Raw genomic sequence first — 27,536 nt, 5'->3', positions numbered from 1 at the left:
GGCACAGCACCACCCTGGCCACGTTCACCACGCCACAGAGATAGCTCCTGGCAGGAGCAGCTCGGGCCGGCTCAGCAAGCCCAGCCACGGTTTGGGAACCTCCTGGTTTCATTCACAAGCTCCTCAAGGCTGCCAAAGTTCCAGGTGATGCACGATGCCGGCACTGCTGGGGCAGAGGCTGCTGGGCTGGGGATGGTGGCCCCATGTGGGAGCTGGGGGTGCACTGCGTGTGCCCAGTGAGCTGAATGTGCCCAGTGAACTGCGTGTGCCCAGTGAGCTGAGTGTGCCCCATGAGCTGAGTGTGCCCCCTGAGCTGTGTGCCCAGTGAGCTGTGCCCAGTGAGCTGTGTGCCCCATGAGCTGCATGTGCCCCCTGAGCTGCGTGTGCCCCCTGAGCTGAGTGTGCCTGCTGAGCTGAATGTGCCCAGTGAGCTGAGTGTGCCCAGTGAACTGCGTGTGCCCAGTGAACTGAGTGTGCCCGCTGAGCTGAGTGTGCCCAGTGAGCTGAGTGTGCCCCTTGAGCTGTGTGCCCAGCGAGCTGAGTGTGCCCAGTGAGCTGAGTGTGCCCGCTGAGCTGAGTGTGCCCCCTGAGCTGCATGTGCCCCCTGAGCTGTGTGTGCCCCCTGAGCTGAGTGTGCCCCCTGAGCTGAGTGTGCCTGCTGAGCTGAATGTGCCCAGTGAGCTGAATGTGCCCAGTGAACTGCGTGTGCCCAGTGAACTGAGTGTGCCCCATGAGCTGAGTGTGCCCAGTGAGCTGAGTGTGCCCCCTGAGCTAAGTGTGCCCAGGAAGCTGTGCATGCCTGGAGAGCTGCATGTGCCCAGCAAGCTGCACATGCCCACTGAGCTGTGTGTGCCCAGTGAACTGCATATGACCGCTGAGCTGAGTGCCTAGTGACCTGCGTGTGCCCAGTGAGCTGCATGTGCCCACTGAGCTGAGTGTGCCCCCTGAGCTGTGCATGACCCCTGAGCTGAGTGTGCCCACTGAGCTGCGTGTGCCCAGCAAGCTGAGTGTGCCCTCTGAGCTGTGCATGCCCCCTGAGCTGTGCATAACCCCTGAGCTGAGTGTGCCCACTGAGCTGTGCATGACCCCTGAGCTGTGCATGACCCCTGAGCTGTGTGTGCCCACTGAGCTGCGTGTGCCCAGCAAGCTGAGTGTGCCCTCTGAGCTGTGCATGCCCCCTGAGCTGTGCATAACCCCTGAGCTGAGTGTGCCCACTGAGCTGTGCATGCCCCCTGAGCTGTGCATAACCCCTGAGCTGTGTGTGCCCACTGAGCTGCGTGTGCCCGCTGGGCTGCACGCCCCTGCTGAGCTGCGTGTGCCTGCGCCAGTGCAAGCGTGCCCGTGCGTGCCCACGTGTGCCAGGGTGCCGATCACCTGGCACTGGGCTCTGCCGGGCAGTGCTGCACAGCAGTTGCTAAGGGATCCCACCGAGGACGGGCAGTGGGAGCTGGCACTCAGCTCAATCCCCACACCCAGGGGAGCCCCCCCAGCCCCCGGGGCTCCCCCTGGGAACCTCCACCCCAGGAACCCTTGGGGTGTGGGAAGAACAAGGGCCTGCCCATGTGGGTGGGCACTTGGCCAAGTGCTGGCTCCCGAGGGCAGGCGGCAGAGCCTGGCACTGTGTCTGTGTTCCTCGGTAGCCAGGCTGTCCTGGTACGTGGGCACACTCCCACCCACCCACTCCTGCGCCTCCAGGGTGGCCAAACCCCTCTGAGAGCACATGTGACCCCCCATGGCACTGGCAGCGGCACCGGGAGGACCCTCTGGGGCCCTGAGCCCGCACCCACGGCTCCCACGGACCCACAGGGGCTGCTGCCCCACAGCCCAGAGCTCCCACCCACAGCGACCCCAATCCCACCGGCTCCTGGCCTTGCTGCCCCCAGCCGTGGGTGTGCCAGGGAGATCCCAGTGGCACCCGACCCCACAGGGACAGGCAGGGGTGCACCCACGTGTGGGAGCACCCACGGGGGTCCCAGTGAGACCCCGATGGCAGCGGGACCCTACACAGGTAACACCCCCCGCTCATGGGGGTCCTGGCGCGACCCCGGCGCCACCTTCTCCTCCCGGGACCCGGCCCCGGTGTCTGCACCCGCGGGGACCCGCAGCCCCGAGCCTGGTGCCGGTGCCGAGCCGGTGCCGGGGCGGGCCCGGGGTGGCGGCGGGAGCGCGCGCGGGGGCGCGGCGGCGGCGGGCGCGCGCGGGGCGGAGCTGGGCGCCGGGGCCGCGGGGCGCGGGCGGCTCGGGCTCGGTTCTCCCTCCCTCCATTCCCCGGGATCGCGGCGGGCTCGGGCGGCGGCAGGATGGCGGCTGGGCTCCTGCCCCTGCTCCCGCTGCTGCTGCTGCTACCGGGCCGGGGGCCGCCGGGGGCCCTGGGCAACCGGCACGCCGTGCACTGGAACAGCTCCAACCCGCAGTGAGTGCGGGCGGGGGCGCCGGGACCCGCACCGGGAGGCGGGGTGGGGGTGGGGGGTGGTGGAGGGGGTGGGGGGGTGTCCCCGGGGCCGTGCGGGGTGGGGGGCGCCGCCGGGAAGGACGCGGCGGCGACACGGCGGGGATCGCGCTGAAGGATGCGCTGGGGGCGGCGGGCGACGCCGGGACTGCGGGACCCCCGGTGCCGGTCTCCTCGCGGCGCCCTCGTGCGGGCGGGGCCGCCGGTCCCCGGCTGCCGGTGCCCCCGGTGCCTCTCGCCCTGCCCGTGAAGTCGGGGATCGCTGCGGCGGCAGGGGGGCAGCCGCCCGGCCGGTTCGTGTCCCCGTGGCCGCGCTGCCGGGCGGGGCTCGGCGGCTCCCGGTGCGGGCGCGACGGGGTCGTGGGCACCGGGGGAGGAGCCCTCCCCCCCCCCCCTCCGCCAGCGCTGACCCACCGAGGGCAGCGGGGAGGGTCTGGCCCCCCCAGGCATCCATCTCCCGGTGCGCCGAGGCGGGCAGGGGTCCCGCTCCCCCCGCCAGTCGCGCCCCCCGCATGTCTAGGTGCGGGAGCGGCACCGGCGGCGCGGCGGAGGCGGGGGGGCCCGACAGGTGCCTGCCGCCCCCCATCGTCTTTGCCCGGCGGCAGTGGCACCCCCAGGACGGCTCCGGGGCTGCGGGGGGCGAGAGCGGAGGGTGGGAGCGGCCACCGGGAGCGGAGCAGTCGGGGGTCGGTGGCCTTGGCCGCCCAGCCCCTCCCTCACACCCTGAGCCGGGGCTGCCCCTGCCCTCGCCGGCGCGCCCACAGCTGGGAGCCGATGTGGATGGGGACGGTGTGGGCTGGACCCTCTCGGGAAATGGGGGCTGCGCGCCTGTGGTGCGTCCGTGGACCCCTCCACGGGGATCTGCGCCTGCTGCCATCGCCCACCTCTCCGTCCCTCGCTGGTGCGAGTGCCCAGGGGTGTGGCGGGGACATGCATCCAGCCAGAGCATCCTCTGGCGCCCGTCGGTGCAGGGGCTCTGCTGGGCTCTCCCCCCATCCCACACCCCTTTGTGCAGGGTGGGAGCAGCCCCGGCAGCCCCCTCCCCTGCCATTGAGATTGTGTCGCCAGGCGGAAGCTCGGGCCCCATAAATCGTGCGTGTGTGCGACGTGCCGAGGCGCAGCACAATGCCGAGGTGCCTCCACACTCAGCATACCCCGCACCCCCCTGCTCTGCCCGGACCCCCTGCACCCCAACCTCATCCCCACCCCGTGGCATCGCCACGACGCTGGTGGCTGTGCCACCCTCACCCTTGTCTCTCCGTGGCTCCCCTAACCCATCTCCACCGTGACCTGCCGCTGCCCTGGCACCTCTCGGGGGACAGGGCGGAGGGGCTGGCAGTGCCCGGGCCGTGCCAAGGCGGGGGTGTCGCAGCCAGATGCCCGCACCCCCTGCGCAGGCGTGTCTGGCGCGGCCGCCGGCGTCCGGCTCAGGGCATGGGCGGCGCGGTGGGGGCGGCTGCGGCAGAGCCGTGTCCCAGGGACTCCGGAGCTGATATTTATTGTTAGGCAGTGCGGCAGCTCGGACGCAATTATAGCCGCACGGCAAAGTGTCTGGATTAGATAAATTATGGGGGGAATTAGGCTCCCTGGGCCGCAGCCTGCAAATCCCAGCAACCCTGCTGCAAGTGGAGCCATAAACAAGCCCAGCGTGCCCTGCAGGGCTCTCTGGGGAGGAGGGGGTTGCTGGCTGTGGCCTCTCCTTGGCCACAAATTTATTGTGGCTCCTGCCATGCTACCCTGGGTACCCCTGTTGGTGCCCTCATGGGACGACAGGACGAGGGGCAGCCCAGGGAGCAGCCCAACGGTGCCTTGGGAAGCAGGGGGTTGGTGGCAGCTCAGCCCCTTTGGCCATACAAGGAATGGTTGAGGGTGCCAGGAGGCCAGGATGGGTCCCCAAGCAGGCAGAGCACCCCTCATGCCATGGGTTTGGGGTGTGTTGGCAAAGCCCAGGGGAGGTGTGGGGGTGGGATCCTCAAATCCTGCTCCTGCTCGGCCTGGTTGTTGGTCCAGCTGTGCATTCCATCCGTCTGCCCCATCACCTCCCCTGGTGGCAGCCAGCAAGCCCTGGGGGTGTGGGATGACCCTTGACTCATCCCTGCCCTCCACTCCCCAGTCCTGCCAGGAACAGGCCTGGTGGCATGGGACAAAGGTGCAGGACAGCCATGTCCGCCCAGCAGCAGCTTTTGTGGGGCCTGTGGCCCTGGGGTGACCCATTGGGCAGGGTCAGGGGTCTCTGAAGTGTCCCCAGACAAGCTGGGCCCTGGCATGCTGGAGGCTCTGTCCCTGCTGCGTGTCCCAGATGCCAAGATGGGGACAGCAATTCATGGACAGACATGGCCAGTGCTCCTGACACTGCTGCACCCCAAGGATCACCCCAGAGCAGGTTGGGGTGTACCACACTGTGCCACTGACTGATTTGGGACCTGAGGATGCTTGTGCTGAGGGCACTGGGTGCCATGGAGGGGGCAGAGCAGGGGCTGTGGGTGCCTGGCTGTGGTGTGGGGGTCAGGGCCCACCTGTGTGCAGGGAGGTTGTGGCACCTTGTGCAGGCACACAGCTCGTGCAGCTCCCCCCAGCACTGGCTCTGCCACCACGCTCACCTCTTCAAGGTGGCTTTTATCTGGCCCAGTCTGTGTTGCAGGCAGCAGGGCTGGAGTGGGCTCTGGAGAGGGTTGGAGTGGGCCCTGGAGAGGGCTGGAGTGAGCTCTGGAAAGCCTCAGTGCAGAGCTGGGGAGTGTCTCACACAGGAGAGGAGCCACGTCCCTGCAGAGCAGGTCTGGAGGGGCCCAGGCTCCTCTGCAGTAGCCAAACCCCAACACCAGGGCAGTGCCTGGCCAGATCCCCCCACCCCATCCACGGGCTCCCACAGGGCTCAGGAGGAGTCACCCACAGCAGGAGGGACCCGCGGGTTTGGGGGCATCCAGCAGGAGGTGCTGGGCAGCCGTGCCCAAGCAGGGGCAGCTCCGTGCCCACCTGTGGAGCTGAATTTAGGGACAGTGCCCACAACACCCCCCTAGGCTGGGCGGGGGGCTCGGCCAGCCCCCACCCCATACTCTGCCCTCCAGGCTGGGCACCCAGAAGGCCCAAGCACGCAGCAGGAGCGGTGCCCATGGGCAGAGCGTGCCGTGCCCCGTGAGTCACGGCGCGGGGCGGCTCCGAGCCCCGGCAGCACCGGCGGCGTTCCCGTGGGAGAAGCGGCCGCGGTGTCGGGGTGCAACAGGGCCGGGGCCACCTGCTCCTGCCCGGGCTGGTAATTGAGTCACCGGTTGCAGATTGATGGTTTAATTAAAACCCAATTAGAAACCTCATTGATCTTGTTAGCAACACGGGAAGGTGCCGGCTTTAGCCGGGATTACAGGGATTGTATGGCCGTCAATAGCGGCGGGGGGCACCTGTAGGGTGCTCCTGGAGTCCCGGCGAGCTTGGGGACGGTTCTCCCTGTCCCGCCGGGTGCTGCCCGCTCCCTCCACGTGCGGATCAGCCCTCGCCTCCACCCCCCCTTGGAGCCCCGATTCCCCACGCAGGGAGGTGGCCCCGGGGACACCGTGTGCCGGTAGCGCCCGCGCCTTGCGGCTGCGCCAGGCGAGGCCGGGGGGGCTGTGCTGTGGCTCGGTGCCACCCGTGTGCGTGGGCTGCGTCGCAGGCGCTGTCTGCCGAGCCAGCGCGCGTGTGCGTGGCCGTCTGGGCGCCGTGACTGTGCAGCGCTGCCTGCGTGGGGAGGGCTGCGCTGAGCCCCCCGGCTCCCCCGCCGTGGGTGCGGGAGGATGGACGGGTGGTCTGTCTGTCTGTCCGTCCTTCCGTCCGGTGGGACGGACCGGCCACAGCGGTCGATGCGCCTTTGCCTCTCGCTGTGGTGCGGGGTGACGGGAAGGGGACTCGTAAATCAATGGCACTTTTTTGTTCCCCGGGTGATGGATGGGCCCCGGATGCGCCAAAAGGACGAAGCTACTGGAGCCGAACAAAGAGCCTGGCTGTGCTGGGGGCTGTCCAGTGCTGGGGGGCACCACATCGAGGACACACCACACTGCCCTGCTCCTCACTGCTGGCACCGCCAGTGCGGGGTGCTGAGCCCGGCTCTGGCCCTGCTGCCCTCCAGGCCTCTCCAGCACCATGGGAATGAGTGTCTGCAGGGTGAGGGTCCCGACGGGGGTCCGGTCCCGCCGTGCCACTGCTGCCAGGGCGTGCTGCAGTGCACCAGGCGCCCTCCGGCAGTGTGGGAGCCAGCGTGCGGCACGCAGCCCGGATTTATGGCAGCAGATGGGAGCGGAGTGGAGCGCCCGCCCGGCTCACCGGTGGCTGTGGCGTGCCAGGTAGCCAAGGTGCCACCAGGGTGCCACCAGCGTCCCTCCGGTGCGGGGCCGGTGGGCACCGAGCCCGGGGCCGGTGCTGCCAGGGGACATCCATCTGCCCAGCATGACAGGCTGCTGGAAGGTACCACCGCCTCGCCAAGCCCTGCTCTACAAACGCAGTCGTGCAGAAGTGATGCTGCCCGCTCTCCTCCCGCACTTAACCCTTCGGGCACTGCCAGAGCCCACCGGCCCCACGGGCCATGCCGTGGCTGCCAGGGTCTGGCGTGTGGAGGATCCATCCCAGCCCGGGGGATGGTGCTTCCTGATAGCTGTGGAGCTGGACGGGACCAGGCAGCCCGTGCCTGCTCTGGGATGGGTGCTGGTGAGAAAAGAGGCAGAGTCCCTCTCTCAGAGTGTCTCTTCCTGCCCTTCCATCCCAAAGCAAGGCCCACGGGCTCTGTGGATGGTGCTGTCAGCAGATCTTGGAGCATTTGGGCCGTTGCACTGAGGGATTTGGGGGTATCTAGAGTTGCTGCTGCTCTGCAGTGACTGTGTAGGAGCCAAGCATGGCAGGGACACGGTGTTGTGACCATAGCTGCTGCTGGGGTCACCTGGATGTGCCTCGGGCTGTGGTGGCCCTGTGGCTCTCCCCATGTGGGGCCATTCCCCATCCCCTCCCAGCTTTTGGTACTGCCTGTGGGCTCCTGGCAATGCCCATGGGAGTCACTACCGTGGGCCCCTTGCCACACCAGCTGGGGTCCCCCAGCCCAGGGGAGGCTTCGGTGCCTCGTTAGTGAGGCTGTTTATCAGCAGCCACACTTCTTAATGAGCTGTGGCTTAACGAGCCCCAGCCTGGGGTCGCAGGGGACTATGCCTCAGCATTGGGTGCCCCAGGGGAACGGAGGGGTTACCTCTCCCCAGCACCCCGTGACAGAGTGTCACTTGTGGCACTTCTCCTAGTCCCTCTGTCCCATGGCACAGCTGTGGGGAGCCCCAGCTGCGGGTGCCCGCCCCGGTGTGGGGCAGCTGCTCTTGGGGTACGCCGGCGTCCCAGCTCTGCGTCCCGCGTGGAGTTAATTGCAATTTTCTCCTTGGGGCCATTTCTTTAATAACAAGTCTTTTTCTCCCCCCGCCCCCCTTCCCACCACATCAAAGGGGGAAGATGAAAGGTCCCGGCGCCCGCTCAGCAAGGGTGGCTGCCTCAGCACCTTCCCGGCGGAGCGGTTGCCGGCGGGTGCCGGGATGGGCTGCGGAATAGCGGCTGCGCAGCGAGGGAGGGGCCGCGTGGGGCTGCGCTCCTGTCCCACGAGTGATGAGTTCTGCCATCAGCTTCCCTCCGCGTTGCCCCCCGGTACCGGAGGCGGCGTTTCTTGTCCCCCCGCTTTGCCTCCCGACACCGCGTCCCGCTACGGTTCTGTCTCCGAGCTCGGCTCCGGTGCCGCGGGCGCTGGCGGAGCGCCGGGGCTCCTCAAACAGCGCCGGGGGCGATGGTGCAGGGTGGGGCGTCTGCAGGCGCAGCCCTGCCCGCTGCCTGCCCAGCCCTGCCGGAGAGACCCGGGGAGCCGCTGGGCTCCGGGAGGGGCGGCGAACCCCCCACCCACGGCCAAGGGAACCCCGAGTGATGCTTTGGGGGCGCACGGTGTGGGGTTTGCCCTGAGAGCTGGGGAAAGGGCCGTGATGCGGAGCGATGCGCCCAGAGCTGGAGCTCCACTGGGGAGCTCCACGGCCACGCGTGCCGGGATGCTGCTGTCCGTGTCCTGCGGGATGCGGGGCCGGTCAGGGTCCGGTGCCGAGGCAGCGGCGGGTGGTAATTAATTGGCAGGAGCAGCGGGTCAGCGCGGCGGCGAGGATTACCGCGGCCGGGATTTCCGTCGGGCGCGGATTAGGAGCCAGCGGAGCCTCTCCTGAGTGGATCTGAGGGGATTGCTGCTCCTAATCAATGTAAATGAGGCTCCCCCAGGGCCACCCTTTACGGCATTAACGAACTAACGGGATTAGCCGGAGCAGGGTGAGAAATCCTGGCTCCGAGCTGCGGCGCGTGCCAGGCCCGGGGTGGGCGGCAGCGGTGGGTCGGCTCCAGGCTGCTGGAAATAGGGAATGCCGGGGAATTCCAAGGAATTCCGGGGTCTTCCGCACACCCACGAGCTGTCCCGTGGAGAACCTGATGCCTGTGGGACCCGGATGCTCTTCTGGTTCTGTGTGTGCATCATCTCCCCTTTGAGGCTGTCTCCTACGCCCGTGCTCTTGCCCATCCCACCTGTACATGTGGTTTGACACCTGTCCCCAGCAGCGCCTGTCCCCACCCCCAGGTCCACCCGTGCCCTCCAGGACGGGGATTCTGCTCCACTGGTGAAGCTCAGGCTGTGCAGGGGTTCCACTGTGTCAGGGGCTCCACACAGGGCTTGAACAGGGGGTACCACTGCTCCCACAGTTCGCTGCAAACTCACCCAGCCTCTGGCTCCCCTTGGAGAACCCTGTTTGGGGATGTGCAGGGCCTCCCCAAGCCTGACCTCCCATCCTTCTCTCCCTTGCAGCCTGCGGCGGGAGGGCTACACGGTGCAGGTGAACGTCAACGACTACCTGGACATCTACTGCCCTCACTACAACGCCTCGGTGCCCGAGCACCGGCTGGAGCAGTACGTGCTCTACATGGTGAACGCGGAGGGCTACCGCACCTGCAACACCAGCCAGGGCTTCAAGCGCTGGGAGTGCAACCGGCCCCACGCGCCCCACAGCCCCATCAAGTTCTCGGAGAAGTTCCAGCGCTACAGCGCCTTCTCGCTGGGCTACGAGTTCCGTGCGGGGCAGGAGTACTACTACATCTGTGAGTTACTACGGGTGTGAGTTACTACGGGTGTGAGTTACTACGGGTGTGAGTGCTGCTACATGTGTGAGTACTACTACATCTGTGAGTTACTACGGGTGTGAGTTACTACGGGTGTGAGTGCTGCTACATGTGTGAGTACTACTACATCTGTGAGTTACTACAGGTGTGAGTGCTGCTACATGTGTGTGTACTGCTACATGTGGGAGTTACTACATGTGTGAGTACTGCTACATCTGTGAGTGTTACTACGGGTGTGAGTTATTACATGTGTGAGCGCTGCTACGTGTGAGTACTGCTACAGATGAGTTACTACGGGTGTGAGTTACTACAGGTGTGAGTTACTACATGTGTGAGTACTACTACATCTGTGAGCACTGCTACGTGTGTGAGTGCTGCTACATGTGTGTGAATTACTACATGTGTGAGTACTACTACATCTGTGAGTGTTACTACGGGTGTGAGTGCTGCTACATGTGTGAGTGCTGCTACATCTGTGAGTGCTGCTACATGTGTGTGAGTTACTACATGTGTGAGTACTACTACCTCTGTGAGTGTTACTATGGGTGTGAGCTACTACGTGTGCGAGTGCTGCTACATGTGTGAGTACTACTACATCTGTGAGTGTTACTATGGGTGTGAGTTACTACATGTGTGAGCACTGCTACATGTGTGAGTACTACTACATCTGTGAGTGTTACTACAGGTGTGAGTTACTATGTGTGTGAGTGCTGCTACATGTGTGAGCACTGCTACATGTGTGAGTACTGCTACATGTTGGAGTTACTACATGTGTGAGTACTGCTACATGTGTGTGAGCGCTGCTACATGCGTGTGAGTGTTACTACACGTGTGAGCGCTGCTACATGTGTGAGTTACTACACGTGTGAGCGCTGCTACATGTGTGAGTTACTACTTGTGTGTGTGCTGCTATGTGTGTGAGTGCTGCTACACGTGTGAGGAGTGCTACTACATATTTGAGTACTACTACATGTGTGAGTGCTGCTACATGTGAGTGCTGCTATGTGTGTGAGTGCTGCTACATGTGTGAGTGCTACTATATATGTACATAGGGCACCAAGGTGGGACCCCCACACAGCCCCCACACCGCAGGTCCCACCCCAGCTGGGTCCCCTCAGGTCCTCCCACCCCAGCTGGGTCTCTCTGCGTCCCCCTTGGCTGATTCCCCTGCACCCCCAAAACTGGGCAGCTGTTTCCCCTCTAAGAGTGGGAACCTGGAGCCCTGGGAGGGGTTGAAGGAGCAAAGGGACAGGGGGAGGGATTGTTTACATGATGCAGGGAACAGATAGGGGTGTGGGGAAAGATGGGGGTGCCAGTGCATGATGCGGTGCTGGGGGATGATGATGGAGGATGCAGGATGCTGCTGCAGGATCAGGGTTCAGGCGCTGCTGCTGCAGGATTGCAGTGCTGGTGCCTGATGCTGGTGCTGGGCTGGGATGCTGGAGCTGATGGCTCAGGCCTGGGGTGCTGCTGCAGGGCATTGGTGCAGGATTTGGGGTGCTGCTGCAGGGCATTGGTGCAGGATTTGGGGTGCTGCGGCAGGGCATTGGTGCAGGATTTGGGGTGCTGGTGCAGGATTTGGGGTGCTGGTGCAGGGCATTGCTGCAGGATTTGGGGTGCTGGTGCAGGGCATTGCTGCAGGATTTGGGGTGCTGGTGCGGGGCACTGCTGCAGGATTTGGGGTGCTGCTGCATTTCCCCAGCCCAGAGCACAGCCCTGGGCAGTACCAGCCCCCTCTCTGTCCACACCCACCCAGCCCCGGGGTGCCTGGGGTTGGCATCCCTGCCACGGAGCCCCTCTCAGCACGCTCTTGCCTTGCAGCCACGCCGACACACAACCACCGCCGGGCCTGCCTGAAGATGAAGGTGTTTGTCTGCTGCGCCTCCAGTAAGTACCCCCGTGCCCGTCCCGGGGGCGGCGGGGCTGGCCCCAGGGTGCCCCGTCCGTCCTTAGGCGGTGGCCGCATGCGGGGGCTGCGGTGCGGGGCAGGCAGCGTGACCCCCGTCCCCTCTCTCCCTCCACAGCGTCGCACTCCGGGGAGAAGCTGGCGCCCACCCTGCCCCAGTTCACCCTGCGGCCCGAGGTGAAGATCGAGGACCTGGGTGAGTGAGGCACAGCCCCCGGCCCCGCAGCGCCGTGTCGCCCCCCCCGCTCCCCGCCGCCGCCCCTGGGGCAGCCCCGGCCACGGGGTGGGGGTTCAGGGCCTCCCTGCTGCCCTCCTCATCCTCTCCTTCCCCTCCACAGAAAACTTCAACCCGGAGATGCCGAAGCTGGAGAAGAGCATCAGCGGCACCAGCCCCAAGCGGGAACATTTGCCCCTGGCCGTGGCCGCCGCGCTCTTCCTCATGACGCTCTTGGCCTCGTAGCTCCCGGAGCCCTCGGGGGCCCGGCCAGCGCCGCTCTGCCGAGCGCGGCCCCCTCGATCCGCTGCCCCTCGTAAGAGCCAGCGGGGAAGCACGGCGAGACCAGCAGCCCTGCCCGGAGAGAGGCAGGGATCGCGGCACGCACCGATCCGGCCGGACCGGCACCTCCGCAGGGATGCGGCTCCTCCCGGGCAGTGCGGGGTCCTGCCCGCAGCCTCCCCGTGGCTGCTCCGTGCCTGGGGGGCAGCGCCGAGCCCGATGAGAGCAGGGACCCCCGGGGCCGGGCAGTCTGTACATACCCATATAGATCTATACATACTGTACAGAGAGCGACTACAGAGATATTATATCTATACTGTACCATAGGCAGCGGCGCCGGCCCCGGGCTGGCTTGTACATAGTCGAACGTGTTGGATTTTCCTCGTCTTCCGTGAAGACCCGACCTATGCAAACGCACAGACACTTTTTGGGGAAAAACAAAACAAAACAAACAAAAAAAAAACATTCTCGATCTTTTTTTCAAGTGCTTTGGCTGGTGATTTTCATATTCTGCTCTTAGTCTATAAAAAAAATTAATAAAAGGATAAAAAAAGGGATCCCTGTCACGGTGGCGTGCAGCACTTCCAGCCCTCGGAGGGGTCCCAGGGGGGCTCCGGCTCGGACAGGCGTTCAGGAGAGGGCTGACCTCCACCGTGCCACCCGCCTTGCCAGGCACACCAGGCTCGGTACCGCTGGCCGGGGCATGCAGGGCACTTCCCACCGCTGGCCCTGCTCCCCATCGACTCCCCCAGAGCCGGCAGGGACGCGGTGCTTCCCACAGGAATGTGGCGCGGACAGCAGGAGCATCTGAAGGTAAGGGCAGCGCGGGGGGCCCGTGGCACGCAGCCCTGGCGGTGCTGGGGTGGCGTTTGGGAGCAGGAGATCCTTCCCTGCCATCCTCAGCAGCTGCGAGGAGCGAGCAGACACGGGGTGCTGGCAACGCCATGGGAACTGCGGCATCGCCCCTGCGGCGCGTCTGGCTGTGCCGGGCATGCCGGCTCCTGCCTGTTCCGGGGGGATCTGGCACACGCTGGCGGCTCCTGAGGGCTGGGGGACGCCCTCAGCTCCCCCCCAGCACCTCCAGCCAAGGGGATGTGGGGGCTGGATTGTGCCTGAGGTTGGGATCGCATCTAAGGGGGGGTGTTGCTGGGGTACCCAGACCCCCACAGCCCCCACAGACACAGTGGGGCATTCGTGGGCTCCTGAGCCTGCACTCTGCGGGGCTGGGGGGCCCAGTGCCCCCAGGGAGGGTGCAGCAACTCTCCCCGCAGGGACGAGGGGCTGCGAGGGCCCCGCTCCCGTGTGGATTCATTCCTGGGGAAGGGGGTCCTCCCAGCTCCAGAGAGCAGGGCAGCCTCTCTCCCCCACCCAGCAGGCGCTGCTGGGCGGTGGCTGGGTGTCCCGCCGGCCCGGGCTTGTCCGGGTGCGGGAAGAGCCGACGAACCCGTCAGACGGGTCCTGGCAGCTCTCCCAGCAGGCGCCGGGTTCGCCACGTCCCCCCCGCGCCCCGGCAGGCCTGGCCCGGACGGGGCTGAGCTCCCTGCCATGGATCCCCTGCCGGGGTCCCCAGGTGCCACCCGCAGCTCTCTGCTGGCCCAGGGCAGGGTGGGCACGGCGTGGGTGGGGGAGCATGGCTGCCACTGCCAGGGGCCGTATCCAGCCAGGGGCTGATTGCCAGGGCTGGCCAGAGCACCTGTGCCAGTGTGGTGCCATGCTGGTGGCACGTGGCACAGTGAGCCTGGCACAGCTTGGGTGGCCAGTGCCCTGCGGGGATGTGAGAGCCGGAGTCACGGCCCTGGCACAGAGAGCTCTGCCTGCAGGATCCCTCCTGCCACTTGCCTCAACCCTGGCACCGCTTCTTGGGCATGCATGGCACCACCCATGGCTCGGTGGGCACCTGGCTCAGGTGTGCCCCACGCTCCAGGGCTGAGCACAGGGGGACAGCCCAGACCCACCAGGAGTCTTCTGGGTGCTGGTAGAGGGAAATCCCAGGCCCAGCTGCCCCAAGTCAAGTTGAGGGCCATTGTTGGGACCCCAGTGCTGAGGATTGGGTGCCCCTTGAGTACTTTGGGGTTTCACAGCCTGGGCAGCAGATCCAGGCAGGGGAATGTGTGCCAGGTGTGGCACACGAGGCTCTGCCTCACCTCAGGGCAGCTCCCCTGCCCAGTCAGGGCTCTGTGGCCAAAGACATGAGGTCCTGGCACGGCTGGACAGCCCTGGGGCTGCAGCTCTGCCCCCTCCAGGGTGGCACCAGGCCATGCCTACCTGCCATGCCTACCTGCCAGGCTGCACGCAGCTGGCACTGCGTCACCGTGGCCTTCGCTCCCGGCCACAAACTGGACGGCTCCTCTTCCTCCCCCAGCCTTGCAGGGTGACGTCAGCCCAGCCAGGGGCCAGGGCACTCCTGGGTGTCCCCAGCCAATAAACCACAAACACTGTCACGAGTTCGGCGGCCTCTGGCCAAGCCTACCTGCCCCACACGGAACAGCAGCGATGTTTACAGCCTGAAACAGCTTCACCTTTGTCCCTCCATCCTAGGCACCAATCCCAGGCCATTGTCACCTGCTCCCAGGTGCGTGGCCGTGACCATGTGCACCATGTGCACACCACCACTGGCACCCCCAGTGCCACTGCAGGCGGGCACCCACCCTACCCAGGGTGCTGCCCACCCTGTGCCCCACCGTTGGGTCCCAAAGGAGGTAATGGGGCACCTCTAGCCCCAGTTTTTGTCTCAGACTGTCCCCAGCAGGGGACATGGTCTTGTCTTTCCACTCCTGCTCCTCCAGCAGTGCTCTGGTGGTGACACTGGGCCTCAGAGTGTCCACGTGGCCTCACTCCCAGCCCCTTCCCTGTCCTGCTCCAGGGCTGGGGCCATGGCAGATGAGACAGGGGAGCCCCTTGGCCAGCGGGGTTGGGTGCCACATCCCAGTGCCACAGGATGGATCCATCGTGGTGTCCAGGAGGCTCCTTATACCCCTGGCAGGCCCAGCACAAGGCTCAACCACCAGGGGCTGCCCAGCCCTCCCCCATCAGTGCTCCCTGCCTTGGTTTCCCCAGGCACAGTCTGTCCCTGACGTGGAGGGGGCAGTACCAGGGTGATGCCAGGACCACGGGATTGGTGCTGCACCCATCCCCATGGCCTGCACGTGGGCTCCCAGCCGTGTTCCCAGGAGTGCTCCCCTGTGCAAGCCACGGCAGCGCCGGCATCCCAGGAACAGAGGCCTGGCACTGTCATTATGGATGATGTCAGGCCTGGCCACAAGCAGGGCGGATGAGAGCAAAGCAAAGCAGCCTCTCTGGGAGCGAGGGGGTGGGGAGAGAGAGGCTGGGGTGTGGGGGGATGTGGGGCACCCAGCCCCACGGCCTGGGCCCGTAGGATTTGGAGCCACAGCCGCTCTCAGGTTGGCCGTGCCGGCGCCTGCCGGAGCCCCCTGCGCGTGCCAGGGGAGCGCAGCGCGCCCGCTGCGGCACAGGGCACGCAACATTACCCACAATCAATGGATCATTATGGAATAAACAAGAGGAAAGTTGTTTTGCAAATGCGGCTGAGTTATCGCTTCACAACACGCGGCGGAGCGTCGCGCGCCGGCCGGGACACGGATGGATCCGTGTCGGAGCAAACGGGAGCCGACAGCGCGGCACCGCGCTCCTGCCAGCCAGTGGCAGCGTGCCCGCGGTGCCCACCCCAGCTCTGTGCCTGCAGACCTCTGTCCTGTACCTACAGACCCCTGTGCTGCACCTACAGACCCCTGTGCTGCACCTACAGACCCCCATCCTGCACCTACAGACCTCTGTCCTGCACCTATAGAGCCCTGTTCTGCACCTACAGACCCCCATCCTGCACCTACAGACCTCTGTGCTGCACCTATAGACTGAACTCTGCACCCACAGACCCCTGTGCTGCACCTACAGACTGAACTCTGCACATACAGACCCCTGTGCTGCACCCACAGACCCCCGTGCTGCACCTACAGACCCCCATCCTGCACCTACAGACCCCTGTCCTGTACCTACAGCCCCCCTGTCTGCATCCACAGCCTCCCATCCTGCACCCACATCTCCGTATCCTGCACCCACAGCCCCATCCTGCACATGCAGCCGTATATATCCTGCACCCACAGCCCCCTATCCTGGACCTACAACTCTCCCTCCTGCACCCACAGCCCCCCAGTGTGCATGCACAGCCCCTGGTGTGCACCCACAGCCTCCCATCCTGCACCCACAGCCCCATCCTGCACCCACAGCCTCCCATTCTGCACCCACAGCCCCATTCTGCACCCACAGCCCCATCCTGCACCCACAGACCCACCCTGCACCCACAGCCTCCCATGCTGCACCCACAGCCCCATCCTGCACCCACAGACCCACCCTGCACCCACAGCCTCCCATGCTGCACCCACAGCCCCATCCTGCACCCACAGCCCCTCTGTGTGTGTGTGGAGTCCCTGCCCGGTGTGTGTCACTTTTTGGGGGGTGGCCCTGCCCGGGGTCGGTCCCGTGTCGGGGGATGGGGTGTGTGTGGAGCTGGGGCGGACCTGGAGCGCGGTGCTGTGTGTGGGGAAGGTGCCGGTCACTGTCAGGGGACCGTGTCCCCTTCCCGGTGCCGTTCCCGGTGGGGGGGGCGGGGATTTGTGTCCCCCGACCCGGTCCCGGTGCTGGGGGGGTGTGTTTGTGTCCCGGTCAGCGCCGGTCTCGGTAGGGAGGGTTTGCGTCCCCCTGCCTGCTGCCGGTCCCGGTGTCCGGGAGTGCGTGTCCCCCGGCCGGCGCTGCTCTCGGTGTGGGGATAGCTCCATGGTTTCTGTCCCCCAGATCGATACCGCTGGGGGGTGTGTCGTGTGTGTGTCGTCCCCGCCGCCTCGTCCCGTGTGTTGTTGTGCGAGCGCGGGGCGGCGGCGGCGGGGGCGGGGCGGCGGCGGGGCCGTACATAAGGCGGGGGCGGGCGCGGGGCCGCCCGTGGAGCGCAGCACCCGCAGAGCGATGGGGCAGCCGGGGGTGCCCCTGGCCCTGCTGGGGCTGGGGCTGTGCTGGGCAGCGGCGGCCGAGCGGCACACGGTGTTCTGGAACAGCTCCAACCCCCGGTGAGTGACCCCCGCCTGCCACCGGGACCCCCCCCTACACACACACAAATGCGCACCGAGCCCGGTACCGGCCGCCCCGAGGGCGCGGGCGGCGCCGCTCCGCTCCCCGGCGGCCTTTGTGCGGGACGAGGCGGCGGGGCCGGTGCGGGGCTCGCGGCGGGGCCGTGCCGGGGGCGGCGGGGCCGGTCCAGGTGCGCCCGGAGGGGCCTTTCCGTTCCCAGGGCCGTGCGAAGGGGCCGCTTCCTTCCCGCGGGGGGGGCGCGGCGCCAGCCCCGGCGCCGGCCCCGGGGACCGTGTTGACAAACACGGGGCAGGATGTGCGGGGGGGTAGACCTGGATCGGGGCCCCCCCGCTCACCGGCCGCCAGGGCTGCGGGGTGACCCCATCTCAAGCTACAGCCCTACAGGTTCTAAGGGTCCCCGTCCCCCCCCCGCCCCCGGCTGCAGCCGTGACTCCCCCTGGTTTTAGAGGTGCTCCCCCCAGGGCATGAGCGCTCTCAGGCTCTAGGAGTGTCCCCCCTCGTCTTTTGGGGAGCCCCCCTCACTCTCCAGACCTCCAGGCTATGAGGGTGCCCCACATTCAGGCACCCGTGGGGAGATGTGGGGCTTCCCCTCCTTCTCTGGCCTGAGTCACTCCCTCCCCAGGTTATGGGGCTTCTCCCCCCTGCCCAGGCCGTGTCCCCCATGGGTGTAGGACTCCCCCAGATTGTAGGGCTGTGTCCTCTGCGTCCCCCCAGCAGGTTTTTGGCGTGCCCCCGTGGGTGGTTGTGCCTTCTCGAGGCCACCGCAGCCGGCGAGGTGGGGACCCCGGCGTGCCCCCCCCGGCTGGGGTGTGGGGCGCAGCTGGAGCCGGGCTGGCTGCCCCACGGCGAGAGCCGCGACGCCTCCTGCTCCGGCAGCGCTGGGCCGGGCAGGGTGCGGGCCGGCTGCGCGTCCCAGCGGGTCCCCTCCCTGCTCCCCGGCCCTTGGGGAGCGCTGGGAACTGGGGTGCGCTCACCTCTCACAGCCGAGGGGCCGAGCCGGAGGGAGAGGGAAGGGGGCGCTGCCCTTTGGAAGCTATTCCGGGTGCTGCAAGGCTCAGCACAGGCAAGGGTGCACCCAAAGGTGCCCCCAGGCAGCGCTGCCGTGGCCAGGGTGCTGCCCCCCCCGGGTGTGGGGCATTTGGGGGTGCAAGCAAAACCCCTAAGCCAGCCCTGACCCCCCTGCCGACCCTCCTGCCGCAGGTTTCTGTGGAGTGACTACACGGTGGAGGTTCGTCTCAATGATTACCTGGACATTATCTGCCCTCACTACGAGGAGGGCAGCGTGGACCCCCGGGCCATGGAGCGCTACACGCTGTACCTGGTGGAGCTGGAGGAGTACCAGGCCTGCAAGCCCCGCTCCAAGGAGCAGATCCGCTGGGAGTGTGACAAGCCCAGCGCCCTGCACGGCCCCGAGAAGTTCTCAGAGAAGTTCCAGCGCTTCACTCCCTTCACGCTGGGCAAGGAGTTCAGGGAGGGACAGAGCTACTACTACATCTGTGAGTGCTGGGGAGCTGCGGGGGGGGCTCCGAGGTGCTGCAGGGATTCCTCATCGGGCTCCCCCCATCCCTTCCTAACCCGCCTCTCCCTTCGCAGCCAAACCCATCCACCACCACGGCGAAGCCTGCCTGAAGCTGAAGGTGACGGTGACAGGCAAAGGCAGTGAGTATCACACATCACCACCCCCTCAGGGCCCCCCCCAGCCGCGTCCCCTCCTTCCCAGCGTGGCCTTGGCTGCGCTGAGTCACGGCCTGGCCGTGGCCCCTGGCCAGCCCGGGGTGTGGGCACGCGCAGCTTGGCCGGGAAGGTGTTGGTGGGGGCGGGGAGGGGGGGACAGCCCACAGAGAAATGGGATTTTGGCGTTTTGGGGAGGTTGGAGTGCTGCCCTTCCCTCCCTGAGCCCCTGTTTGCTCTGCAGCTCCAGCACCGCCTGCCCCGGCCTCGACACAGAAGGGGAGGATCCAGGCAGGTGAGTTGGGGGCTGAGGGCTTGGGGTTCCCTTCTGGGCTGGCAGGGTGTTCTTGGGGGCACCAGGCTGAGCCTGCTGGGGGGCACTGGCCTGAACACAGCCACCCAGGGCTTTGCCAGGGGCACTGAGGCTCATCTGCCCCTCCTGGGGGCTCTGGAGCTGGCTGAGGTAGCAAGGCTGGTGCCAACCCTCTGCAGGGGTGATGTGCTGCTGGTTTGGGGTACAGCTTGTCTTTTGGGGAACGGCTTCTCTTTTGGGGTTGCTGGTTACTGATGGCTCCTCTGTTTTCCCCCCACAGACGATGCAGCTGCACACGTGCTGAGGAGCGTGGGGCAGAACTCGGCCATGCGCAGCAGCAGCCGCCCCTTCACCTTTATCAGCCTCCTCCTGCCCCTCCTGGTGCCACAGGGGCTCTGAGCTGCCCCTCGTGCCCGGACCCACCGAGGCTGTGGCCATTGGGGACCCCCGTGGTCCCCGCACATCTGCCCCGGGTGCCCTGCCCTGTGCACATCTGGGCAAGGAAAGGATTTGTCAGTATTATGGGGCTGGAGGCCCCAAAGCCATCGGAGCAGCTGGAGCCTTCAGGCTTCCCTGGCCCTTCCAGGATGCTCCTGGCAGCCAGGGGCCGAGCGGGAGCCTGGAGCTGGAGGGGCTGAGGTGCCCCAGACTGGAGAGGGGCAGGGGGCTGGCACCCCTGCCCCGCAGCTGAGCTCGCCCAACACCCTCGGGGCTTTCCCCGTGGTGGGCTGGAACTGGAATGTGTCCTGCAGGCGGGGGACGTGGGGGTGGCCAGGTGACCCCAGTGTCAGTGGCCAGGGAGCACGGACAGGCTGGAGATGCCCTGCAGCCAGGGGAGAGGGGTTATGAGAAACACCTCACTCCTCCCCGTGCTGCACCCCTACCCCTTCCTTCATCCCCCGGCCCTTCCCCATCCCTCCCCTCCGCTGGGTGCCGGAGGGGCCCCCCAGAACTCCCTTTGTACAGCTTTCTAACACGGGACTTTTTATACCATTGTCGGGAATAAATAACCAAAACCACGCCGAGCTCCTGAGACCTCCCCCACCCTCCTGGGCCAAGGCTCTCCTGGCCCCTGTGGGGGGTTGGGCTGGTTAATTAATTAATTGGCTGGTGTTTGCACGGGGCTGTTAAGTGGCAAAGTGCCACAGTGGCTGGCACTGTCCCCGGCTTTATCTGGTGACACAAAGGCCTCCCCTGAGGGTAGGGACCCCTCCCCCTGCACTGCAGCGAGATTCCAGGTGGGGGGCAGGGGTTGTCCCGGGACAAACCCCATTGGAATGTGGCAGACCCCGGGGGATGGGATAAATCCCACTGCTGGTGAGGAGGGGGCTGGGCAGGGGACACAGCCTGGCTGCACCCCAGGGACCCCCACGGGGTGACCCCAGGGATGTGGGAGCCCTGAGAGGGAGACGGTGTGGGTGCAGGGAGCTGGCATCGCAGGGATGTGGGGTCCCTGGAATTGGGAACTGCAGAGAGGGAGGGCCCTGGAGAGGTGAGATTTTGGGGCACAGGGATGCAGGACACCCGAATGTGGGGGATTCTAAAAATGGAGGGTCATGGAGAGGGATCTCAGGGATGAGTGACCCCAGGATGTGTGCGGGCACCCTGGGACAGTGGGGTCACAAGGAACTGTGGATCCCAGGGACGCAGGATCCTGGGGAATTGTCACAGGGATGTGTGACCCCCAGGATGTGTGGGGGCACTCTGGGGTCACAAGGAACTGTGGATCCCAGGGATGCAGGATCCTGGGGAATTGTCACAGGGATGTGTGACCCCCAGGATGTGTGGGGGCACTCTGGGGTCACAAGGAACTGTGGATCCCAGGGATGCAGGATCCTGGGGAATTGTCACAGGGATGTGTGACCCCCAGGATGTGTGGGAGCACCGTGGGACAGTGGGGTCACAGGGCAATGTGGATCCTGGGGAATCGTTGTCACAGGGATATGTGACAACTCCTGCAGGAGGCGGGGGTGGGGAGCTGGGCTCACAGGGCTCTGAGACCCCCGGGCTGTGCAATCTGCACCGTGGCGTTCCCCCTGGCGATGCCCAGGGACCCCCAAACCTGAATACACGACACCTCGGGGCTCCTCCCCCCATACCGGCCCCGGTGCCGGCCCCGGTGCCCGCGGGGCGGTCACGCCGGTGCAGCCGGCGCTGCTCCCCCCGCTCGCAGCCGGATCCCCGCCGCTCCTCCCCGGTAGTGCGTCCTGCTCCGCCCCGCTCCGCTCGGCCGCGGGCAGCACCGGCTCCGCCGCGCTCCCCGGGCTCCGGCATGGTCCTGTCGGTGCTCGCCGGCCTCTGCCTGGCCGCCACCCTCGCCATGTTCGCCACCGGCCTGTGAGCGATCGGCGGCGGCGGCCCCGGGCGGGGCGGGAGCGGTGGGGAACGCACCGGGGCCGGTTCGGGGCTCACTGAGGGCCCGGGGTGCAGGGGGGGACCCCAGGGCTGGTTTTGGGCTGCAGGGGGGGCCTTGGGGGTGCAGTGGGGCCATGGGGGATGAGAGTGCGATGAGGACCCCAGGGCTGGCTTTGGGGTGCAGTGTGGGGCCTGGTGGGAGAGTTGGGGTGCAATGGGGAGGGCACCAGAGGAATTTTGGGGGCTGCAGTGGGGGCCATAGGGGTGCAATGGGAAGGGCATCAGGGCCAGTTAGGGGGTGCAATGGGGAGGGCATCGGGCCCAGTTTGGGGGTGCAGTGGGGGTCATAGGGGTGCAGTGGAGAGGGCACCAGGCCCAGTTTGGGGGTGCAGGGAGGGCCAAGGGGTGCAGTGGGGAGGGCACCAGGCCCAGTTTGGGGGTGCAATGGGGGCCATAGGGGTGCAATGGGGAGGGCATCGGGCCCAGTTTGGGGGTGCAGTGGGGGTCATAGGGTTGCAGTGGAGAGGGCACCAGGCCCAGTTTGGGGGTGCAGGGAGGGCCAAGGGGTGCAGTGGGGAGGGCACCAGGCCCAGTTTGGGGGTGCAATGGGGGCCATAGGGGTGCAATGGGGAGGGCATCGGGCCCAGTTTGGGGGTGCAGGGGGGGTCATAGGGGTGCAATGGGGAGGGCACCAGGCCCAGTTTGGGGGTGCAGGGAGGGCCAAGGGGTGCAGTGGGGAGGGCACCAGGCCCAGTTTAGGGGTGCAGTGGGCAATGGATGGCTGGTGCAGAGGGATTGGGGGTGGTGCTGACTTTTGGGGTGCGGGGGGAGGTGAGTGGGGGGCGCAGTGCCTGCTGGCTGCAGAGATTGGAGCCTCCCCCATCTCAGCACTGCCAGGCACCCAGGAGGACGCTGCCCTCCACCCTCCCCAGGTCTGACCTGCGCCAGATGTTGGCGACCAAAAGTGTGGAGAACATCCAGTTCCTGCCCTTCCTCACCACCGATGCCAAGTACAGCGGGGTCGGGTCCTGGGGAGGGGGAGGTCATACAGATTTGAGGGGCTGGGGGGATCCCCCAGGCTGCAGCCAAGTGCCTGTGCCATATCCCTGCAGCAACCTGAGCTGGTTGGGCTATGGCTGCCTGAAGGGGGACGGGACAGTGATCACTGTCAACGCCATCGGGGCAGCTCTGCAGACCCTCTACATCCTGGTGTATCTCTACTACAGCCCTGCCAAGGTGGGGCAGGGGCCTGGGGCGATGGGGAGGATGGGGGATCCTCACCCTGACATCCCCCCCTGCTGTCCCTCCCAGCGCCCCGTGCTGCTTCAGGTCCTGCTGCTCCTGGCTGTGGTGGTCACTGGCTGTGGCTACTTCACCATCCTGGTTGACACAGGGACACGCCTGACACACCTGGGGCTCTTCTGCAGCGTCTTCACCATCAGCATGTACCTCTCACCACTGGCTGACCTGGTGTGTGGGGCTTGGCAGAGCTGGGGCTTGCCAGCCCAGGCCCTGCCTGACATTTGCTCCTGCAGGCCAAGGTTATCCGGAGCAAGTCCACGCGGTTCCTGTCCTTTCCCCTGACCGTCACCACCCTCGTGGCCTCCAGCAGCTGGACACTCTATGGCCTGCAGCTCCATGATCCCTACATCACAGTGGGTTGGGGTGGTGGAATGCTGAGGGGTGCCATCCCATCCTATCCCATCTCACCATGTCCCAACCCATCCTCCTCCATCGCATCCCACACAGTCCCATCCCCATCCCACCCCACCCTGGCCTGCTTCATATACATTCCACCCTTCTCAATCCCATCCCATTCTGTTCTGTCCCTCTCCTGCCCCATCTCACCCCATTCCACCCCTGTCCCATCCCATCCCCATCCCCACCCCACTGCCATCCCATTCCATTCTATCCCATCCCAGCCTATCCTATCCTTCCCCATCCCCATCCTCACCCTACTGCCATCCCATCCCATGGATCCCATCCCATGGATCACATCACATCCCATCCCATCCCAGCCTATCCTATCCTTCCCCATCCTCATCCTCACCCCACCCCATTCCCCTCTCATGGCTCAGCACTGGCCCCGTTCAGCCCTGCCTGTGTCACCCAGCCAAGCATGATGACTATTGATTTTAATTAATTAGCTGGGATGGGGCCAATAAACCTCCCCCAGCAGCACAGGGGGGAGGGGTACATCCACTGTCCCCCCATGTCCTCCCACAGGTCCCCAACGTGCCAGGGATCGTCACCAGCCTTGTGCGGTTCTGGCTCTTCCAGCGGTACAGACCAGAGCAGGACAAGCCCTACAGCCCCCTGCCTGCCTGAGAGGTGCCCTCAGGAGCACCCCAACTCTGCCCTGGGCTGGCCCCACCGCTGTCCCCTTGGCCACTCCCAGTGGGACACCAGGAAGGACCTCCTGCCTCCAGCCCTGCATCCTTCAGCGAAGGCCCCGGAGCTCTCAGCGAATCCTTTGGGGTACCACAAGCCCCTCAAACCCCAGGGTGGGAGGATAGATTTCCATGCCTATGGCCCTGCCTGGCAGCAGGATTTCGAGGGGCAGGGCTTTTGAGTGGCTTCCAAGGGTCCAGGTGTCACTTTTGTATGGATTCAAGTGCCTTTTAATAAATCAGAGACTTCCCAGCGCCTGCTTCTTGTACGTGCTGCAGAGGATGGTGCTGCTCAGAGGATGGTGCAGCTCTTGGCCCTGCAGCTGCTTTGGGAGCTCTTTGTGGCCAACCAGGGGGCTGCTTATGGCCATACAGGGGCTACTTTTTGGGGGAGGCTCATTCTGACACACCCTGGGCTCTAGCAAACCCTCGGTAGGCATCAGCCGTGGTGTTGGGGACACAAGGGGACCCCAGGGAAGCCAGCGCTGCTCTGAGCCCCCTGAGGGAGACACCCATCACAGTGTGGGGGTAAAAGTGTGGAACTGATGAGCAGCCACCATGGCAGGACGTGGGAATCGATGGGAATCCTTGCTAAACCCCCTTGGATTGAGCAGGCCTGGATCAAGCATCGCTGCTCTGTCAATTAATCAATTAACAGCAATGTGGAATGAAGATATTGGGCTGGTGCCTCGATGGAGGAGCCAAATCACAGAGCAGACACCAGAGCCTTGCAGAAAGAGACCCCCACCCCATGCAGGACCCCCTCAGGACCGAGGAGCTCATCCCATGCTCCCCCCACGAGGGGACCACAGGGAAGCCAGCGCTGCTCTGAGCCCCCTGAGGGAGCCACCCATCACAGTGTGGGGGTAAAAATCTCTGGAACTGAGGAGCAGCCACCATGGCAGGAACCAGGAAATTGTGGCAGCAGCTCTGGTCACAGAGAGAAACAGGAATCGATGGGAATCCTTGTTAAACCCCTGTGGATCGAGCTGGCCTGGATCAAACATCAATGCTCTGTCAATTAACCAATTAACAGAGATTTGGAATGAAGATGTCGGGCTGGTGCTTCGGTGGAGGGGCCAAATCACACAGCAGACACCAGAGCCTTGCAGAAAGAGACCCCCACCCCATGCAGGACCCTCCCAGGACAGAGGAGCCTCATCCCACACTCCAGCCAGGTGACACCACTGGGATGAAGGACGCTGGCAGGAGCTGTGCTGTGCCTCTGCTGCTTGTGCACACCTCGCACACAGCCTGCAAAAATCCATATAAAGGGACAGAGCTGAGCGTGGTGCCGAGGGAAGGAGGACAAGCTCCCGGCGTGCTCTGTCTTGCCCTGTGGAGCTTGGGCTCCCCGTGCCTGCTCTGGGGACTTGGCTCAGCAGGGAAGAGCCCCCAGTTTCGGGAAAGAGCTCCCAGGCCGGCCCCACAGCCTGGGGAAAGGGCTGCCGGGCTGGCCCCACAGCCTGGGGAAAGGGCAGCTTTCTCCACTGCCACACCTTGGCTGCCAACCGGTCGCTCCGGCTGCCCCGTGCCGGGAGCGGCTGTGACGTGGCCCCTCGTGCCAGCTCCCGGATGCCTCCATGCAGGGAGGAGCTGCTGCCACAAGGGCTGGGAGGAGCTCCTCGTGGCCATGAGTAGAGGCTCTGGATCGCCATGAGTAGCCCCTGCATGACCATAAGTAGGTCCTTGAAGGCCATGAGTAGAGGCTCTGGATTCCCATGAGTAGCCTGCACAGGGTCATGGGTAGCTCACAGATGGCTGTGAGAAGCCCCTGGATGACCACAAGGAGCCCCCTGGCTGGCTGTCAGTAGCTTCTGATGGCCATGTGCAGCCCTTGGATGGCCACAAGGAGCCCCAGATGGTCCTGAGCAGCCTGGCAGCAGCCCCTGGATGGCCACAAGGAGCCCCAGGCAGTCCTGAGCAGCCTGTCAGTGGCCCCTGATGGCCAAAAGGATCCCCTGGCTGGCTGTCAGTAGCTCTGATGCCCACAAGGAGCCCACTGGCTGGCTGTCAGTAGCCCCTGATGGCCACATGTAGTCCCTGGATGGCCAAAAGGAGTCCCAGGTGGTCCCAGGTGGTCCTGAGTAGCCTGGCAGCAGCCCCTGGCTGGCTGTAAGTAACCCCAGGATGGCCACAAGGAGCCCCTGGTGGTCCTGAGTAGCCTGGCAGCAGCCCCTGATGGCCACAAGGAGCCCCCTGGCTGGCTGGAAGGCCACAGGTAGCCCCAGGATGGAGCTGGATTGCCATGAGTAGCCTGCAGAGTCATGAGTAGCCCCTGCATGAGCACAAGTAGCCACTGGATAGATGTAGCCCTTTTGAATGATCATCAGGAGCCCGTGGCTGGCTGTGAGCAGCCCCTGGTGACCCTCAGTAGCCCACACCAGGCTGTCAGTAGCCCTGCTGTGGTCCTGACCCCACCAAGGCCCCACGTGGCCAAATCCAGGGCAATGTCACCCCCCCAGCCAACCACCCATGTGCCAGCGAGGGCTCAGAGCTTCCCACTCTGCTCCCACCAGCCTTTGCTGCTCAGGAAACAGCTAATTAGCTGCTCCTGCTAATTAACCCGAGTCCTCCCTCCTGCTCCCAACTGCTCCTTTCTGCAGAGCATTCACAGCTGCTAATTAAAATCCCAAAGTCCTTTGGCTGGAGGAGCTGGTGGCTGCCAGGGCAGCAGGTTCCTGCGCACAGGGTCAGAGAGCAGGAATGGGGGTCCCCAGACAGAGCCCCCCACCCCTCCCTCTTCCCAGTGAAGCCCAGTGTGGTGCTGTGGATGGGCAGAGGAGTTGGGGGAGCTGCCCTGGAGCTGCTGGGTGGGGTGGGGGACAGCACACCACAATTTAAAGGCCGTGTTGCCTGCCCCACCCTAGCAGTCCCTCTCCTCCTTGCTGGGAACTCAGCCAGCAGGATGGGATGGGGCTCCTCCAGCTCCCACCTGCCGGGGTGAGCCACATCTGAGCTGGGAATGTGTCTGGATCCCACTTCAGAGCCAAATTCCAGAGAGCTCAGCCAGGGACAGGGGGGACATGCACGGAGACCCTGCCCTTCACAGAACCCCCAAACCCTCCCTGCACACCCCGAGAGCTGAGCAATCCCCCTGGGAGAACCCAGTGGTTCCTCCGGGTGCCTAGCAGCAGCCCCCGAGGCTCTCAGTGGACCCTCATGGAAATTCTTCCCTTCACAGAACCCCCAAACTTTCCCTGCACACCCCAAGAGCTGAGCAATTCCCCCAGGAGAACCAAAATCTTCCCTCTGGGTGCCTTCCAGCAGCCCCGGAGGCTCTCAGTGGACCCTCATGGAAATCCTTCCCTTCACATAACCCCCATCAGCGAGAGCTGGTAGATTCCCCAGGGAGAACCCAGTGACTCCTCCAGGTGCCTTCCAGCAGCCCCCGAGGCTCCCTGTGCCTGCACCTCCAGAGACTCCCGGCCCCGTTGTGTCCTGGGTCACACACAGCACGGGCAGCACCGTCCTGGGGTCACACACAGGACAGCCAGCACTGTCCCAGGTGACACACAGCATGGCCAGCACTGTCCCAGGTCACACACAGCACTGTCCCAGGGTCACACACAGCAGAGCCAGCACCGTCCTGGGTCACACACAGCACGGCCAGAACCATCCCAGGGTCACACACAGCACTGTCCTAGGGTGACACACAGCACAGCCAGCACCATCCCAGGGTCACACGCAGCACCGTCCCAGGTCACACACAGCACGGCCAG

At 65.4% G+C, this 27,536-nt stretch overlaps 3 protein-coding genes across 4 annotated transcripts; all 3 read left to right on the top strand.

Annotated features, from left to right (window-relative positions):
• The first annotated feature begins 2,245 nt into the window (after nt 1-2,245).
• Nucleotides 2,246-12,542, top strand: EFNA3 (ephrin A3). The gene is made up of 5 exons (XM_066567941.1): nt 2,246-2,413; nt 9,273-9,562; nt 11,405-11,470; nt 11,608-11,685; nt 11,828-12,542. The coding sequence occupies exons 1-5, from the start codon at nt 2,301-2,303 to the stop codon at nt 11,947-11,949; spliced, it is 669 nt and encodes a 222-aa protein (XP_066424038.1). The 5' UTR covers nt 2,246-2,300; the 3' UTR covers nt 11,950-12,542.
• A 4,409-nt stretch (nt 12,543-16,951) lies between these two features.
• EFNA1 (ephrin A1) lies at nt 16,952-20,089 on the top strand. Its single transcript, XM_066567936.1, has 5 exons — nt 16,952-17,063; nt 18,286-18,581; nt 18,679-18,744; nt 19,001-19,051; nt 19,350-20,089. Exons 1-5 carry the CDS (start codon nt 16,963-16,965, stop codon nt 19,466-19,468), a joined length of 633 nt encoding a protein of 210 aa, XP_066424033.1. The 5' UTR covers nt 16,952-16,962; the 3' UTR covers nt 19,469-20,089.
• A 1,200-nt stretch (nt 20,090-21,289) lies between these two features.
• SLC50A1 (solute carrier family 50 member 1) lies at nt 21,290-23,863 on the top strand. Of its 2 annotated transcripts, XM_066567931.1 has the most exons (6): nt 21,290-21,406; nt 22,357-22,434; nt 22,537-22,660; nt 22,736-22,894; nt 22,960-23,079; nt 23,651-23,863. In XM_066567931.1, exons 1-6 carry the CDS (start codon nt 21,342-21,344, stop codon nt 23,750-23,752), a joined length of 648 nt encoding a protein of 215 aa, XP_066424028.1. In that variant the 5' UTR covers nt 21,290-21,341; the 3' UTR covers nt 23,753-23,863. The 2 variants fall into 2 exon arrangements, with proteins under 2 accessions (XP_066424028.1, XP_066424027.1); XM_066567930.1 differs by having other exon boundaries at nt 22,960-23,759.
• The last annotated feature ends 3,673 nt before the right edge of the window (nt 23,864-27,536 follow it).

Source organism: Molothrus aeneus, chromosome 31, assembly GCF_037042795.1.
Source record: "Molothrus aeneus isolate 106 chromosome 31, BPBGC_Maene_1.0, whole genome shotgun sequence".
Lineage (NCBI taxonomy): Eukaryota > Metazoa > Chordata > Aves > Passeriformes > Icteridae > Molothrus > Molothrus aeneus.
This window is presented reverse-complemented; position numbering and strand designations above follow the sequence as displayed.